This window comes from Pleurodeles waltl, chromosome 7 (assembly GCF_031143425.1).
Source record: "Pleurodeles waltl isolate 20211129_DDA chromosome 7, aPleWal1.hap1.20221129, whole genome shotgun sequence".
NCBI classification, from domain to species: domain Eukaryota; kingdom Metazoa; phylum Chordata; class Amphibia; order Caudata; family Salamandridae; genus Pleurodeles; species Pleurodeles waltl.
This window is the reverse complement of record NC_090446.1, coordinates 1245011873-1245014606: the sequence shown is the minus strand read 5'-3', so window position 1 is coordinate 1245014606 and position 2734 is coordinate 1245011873. Positions and strand designations below refer to the sequence as shown.

The window sequence follows — 2734 nt, the reverse complement described above, 5'->3', positions numbered from 1 at the left end:
AGAGACTTGAGAGACTGTTGCTTTGCACTCCCCAGGATTGAACAGTGGGCATGTGGCCCCCCTCGTGGATTTGGCATCGTGCACTCAACCGGCTGAGGTGCCCCCCTTTCCCTCCCGCTGAGGTGCATGTTTTCTTGCTCTCTCCGTCATGGTCGGGGATCTTGTGTGGGCCTCGCCCATACCGTGATGGCCCTGTGTTCCACTGACTTCATTGGAGCACTACCTGGACTATTAAGCTTGTTGTATATTTTGTTTATAGTGTATATGTATATTTTTGAGTACTTGATTTTAATATATTACAATGGTTACACTCATTTGCTTTTGACTTTGCATTCTTCCTGGGGGTTGGGGGCGTAACTGTAATGTATCATGCTGTATTGGTGTGTGTGTTGTAGTGGGTGAGGCTGGGGGTGTTGCGTGTTACGTGTGTGGCCCTTGTTTTTTCCCTCCTCCTTCCCCTGTGTCGTAGGTTCAGTACTCACCGTTGTCTTTGCCGCCGGTGTTCGTGCTCCTGGTAGAGGAGCAGGAAGATAATGGCTGGCAGGATGTGCAGCTCTGGTTCAATGGCGTCCGGATTCCTCATGGGGTGTGTAGAGGTGAGCGTTTTCCCTTCAAAGTCCTGTTTCCGCCGTTTTTTTGTCCGCAGTGAATCCGCCCCGGAAAAGGTGGCGGATTGGTAGGTTGTGATACTGTGGGCGGTACTTTGTCTTCCACCCGTCTGTTGGCCGTGACCGCCATGCTGTTTGTTTGTACCGTTGTGGCGATCGGAGTGTTAAAGTGGCTGTCTTTGTTGGCGGTTTCCGCCACGGTCGTAATTCAAATTTTACCGCCGCTTTAACACCGTCCGCCAGGGTTGTAATGACCACCTTAGTGACTGCCTTGTTTGTTTTTTGGCCCACATAGTTATCCTGGGAGGAGATGGATCAGACACCCTCCATCCACTTGCTGGCTTGCAGACCACGGAGGACAGATTAGTGATTCAGATCTACAGCCTGGTTAGGCAGACAATCACAGATTTATTTTGTCACAGGGTCCTTCCAAAATACAGTGGCCCTATCTGCTGGGATGTCCCAGCCGATGTTCAGTTTAGTATTGAAGGATTTCCTCTCAGCAGTGTTGAAGCATCTGGACAGCAACATCCGGTTTCCTCTACGAGAGGATTTTGCGCATGTGAAAGCAGAATTCTGTGGTTTGGCACACATCCCACATGTTGTTGAAGCCATTGATGGTAACCATGTAGCCTTGGTTCTACTGCTTGGCACTGAACAGGTCTCTCGGAACAGGAAAAGCTTCCATTCTATCAATGTCCAAGTAGTGTGTTTGGCAGACCTCTACATTTTCCAGGGTTCAGTCCACGATGCCTTCATCATGTGGAACTGTGCTATTCCACAGCTGACAACAACAACTGTACCCAGGGAGGGCCTGGCTGGTTGGTAAGACACATATGTCATGTGTGTTTGTATGTATCATGTCTGCTGTTATTGACACTTTTCTCTGTACTCATGGTTGCCCACATGTCACTTTGCCTTACAGGGGATTCTCTTTACTCAAATCGTGCCTGGTTGTTGACACCAGTGAGAAACCAACAACACCAGGAGAAGACTGCTTCAGTGAGGCTCTTGGGAGAACATGCTGGGTCGTGGAGCTGGATTTTGGGCTCATGAAGGTGAGATTCTGTAGCATTGACAAAACAGGCGGAGCTCTCTTATACTCACCCTCCAAAGTTTGTAAGATCATTGTGGCCCGCTGCATGCTCCAAAACCTTGCCCTGAGGAGGAACATTCCATCCATTCCTGATGAGGGGCAGCTGGCAGTGCCACAGGGTGAGCCTCCTGAAATTTCAAGTGAGAATGACAGTTTTGAGGATGAAGGTGGAGACATCCATGCAGATCTCATCAATCAGTACTTCACCTGAGTGTAATACCTGATGGCCTGCATGGGGTACTGTATGGATTCTTATATTTTGAGACAGGACATTCTATGCAATGCATCATGGAGCCATATTTGCTGGCTACATCAGACTTGAAGATGTCCCTTTCTTGAGCATCTCCTTTGATTTGTGTAGTCATATTGTACTGACAGGGAAGCCTCAGAAGATTTGACTGACTTTTGTGTTTCATGAATACCTTTGCCTGCCTAAACTCCTTGTATGTGACTTTTTCCGTCCAGGTCTCATCCCCATGCCATTCTCAAGTGGACATTTCAGAGTTGTGTCACTGGCAGGTGGAAGTGGTTGGTCTGACAAATGTGGTTTATGTGGGTACCATGCCCAGGCTGCCTTTACTGTGGGAGGGGAGTTATCTGAGCTTGAGAATGGACCTGTTTTCCCAGGTATGTTTATTCAATGGTCTAATGTGTGTGGTCATGTGCCCTTCTGACATGTCATTGTGGCCAATCCTTGAATTCTCCCTTCACACTGTGTTGACAATGTTGCTATATGCCCTGTATAGAGCTGTCAAAGTGTTTCCTCATTGCAGGCCACAGTGGCTGTGCCCTTACACTGACCTAGGCATGTGACATGGCAGTTGATGCCTAACCATTGTAATAGGATAGGCCCCAGCCTAGGGACCACTGTACTGTCCTCTGTCTGTGTCAAGAGGTATCTCAAGATGGATAGATATGGTTGTGGTATGGGATAAGGGTCAAGCTAGAGGCAATATCTACCTATCTGTTTGCCTATCCTTTGGTACAAGGTCTGACATAGCCCTTTTTCGATGGTCAGGTGGACTGTACT

General features: G+C 48.2%; 1 protein-coding gene across 1 annotated transcript; it reads left to right on the top strand.

Moving 5' to 3' along the window:
- Window positions 1-1065: 1065 nt before the first annotated feature.
- On the top strand, window positions 1066-1915 carry LOC138247011 (putative nuclease HARBI1). The gene is made up of 2 exons (XM_069201761.1): window positions 1066-1433; window positions 1534-1915. Exons 1-2 carry the CDS (start codon window positions 1066-1068, stop codon window positions 1913-1915), a joined length of 750 nt encoding a protein of 249 aa, XP_069057862.1.
- The last annotated feature ends 819 nt before the right edge of the window (window positions 1916-2734 follow it).

Excerpts from the sequence above, each read along its gene's own strand:
- LOC138247011 (XM_069201761.1), top strand. The coding sequence starts at position 1,066 with ATGTCCCAGCCGATGTTCAGTTTAGTATTGAAGGATTTCCTCTCAGCA. Across the intron at positions 1,434-1,533 it reads AGGGAGGGCCTGGCTGGTTG|GGGATTCTCTTTACTCAAAT; the intron begins GTAAGACACATA and ends TTTGCCTTACAG.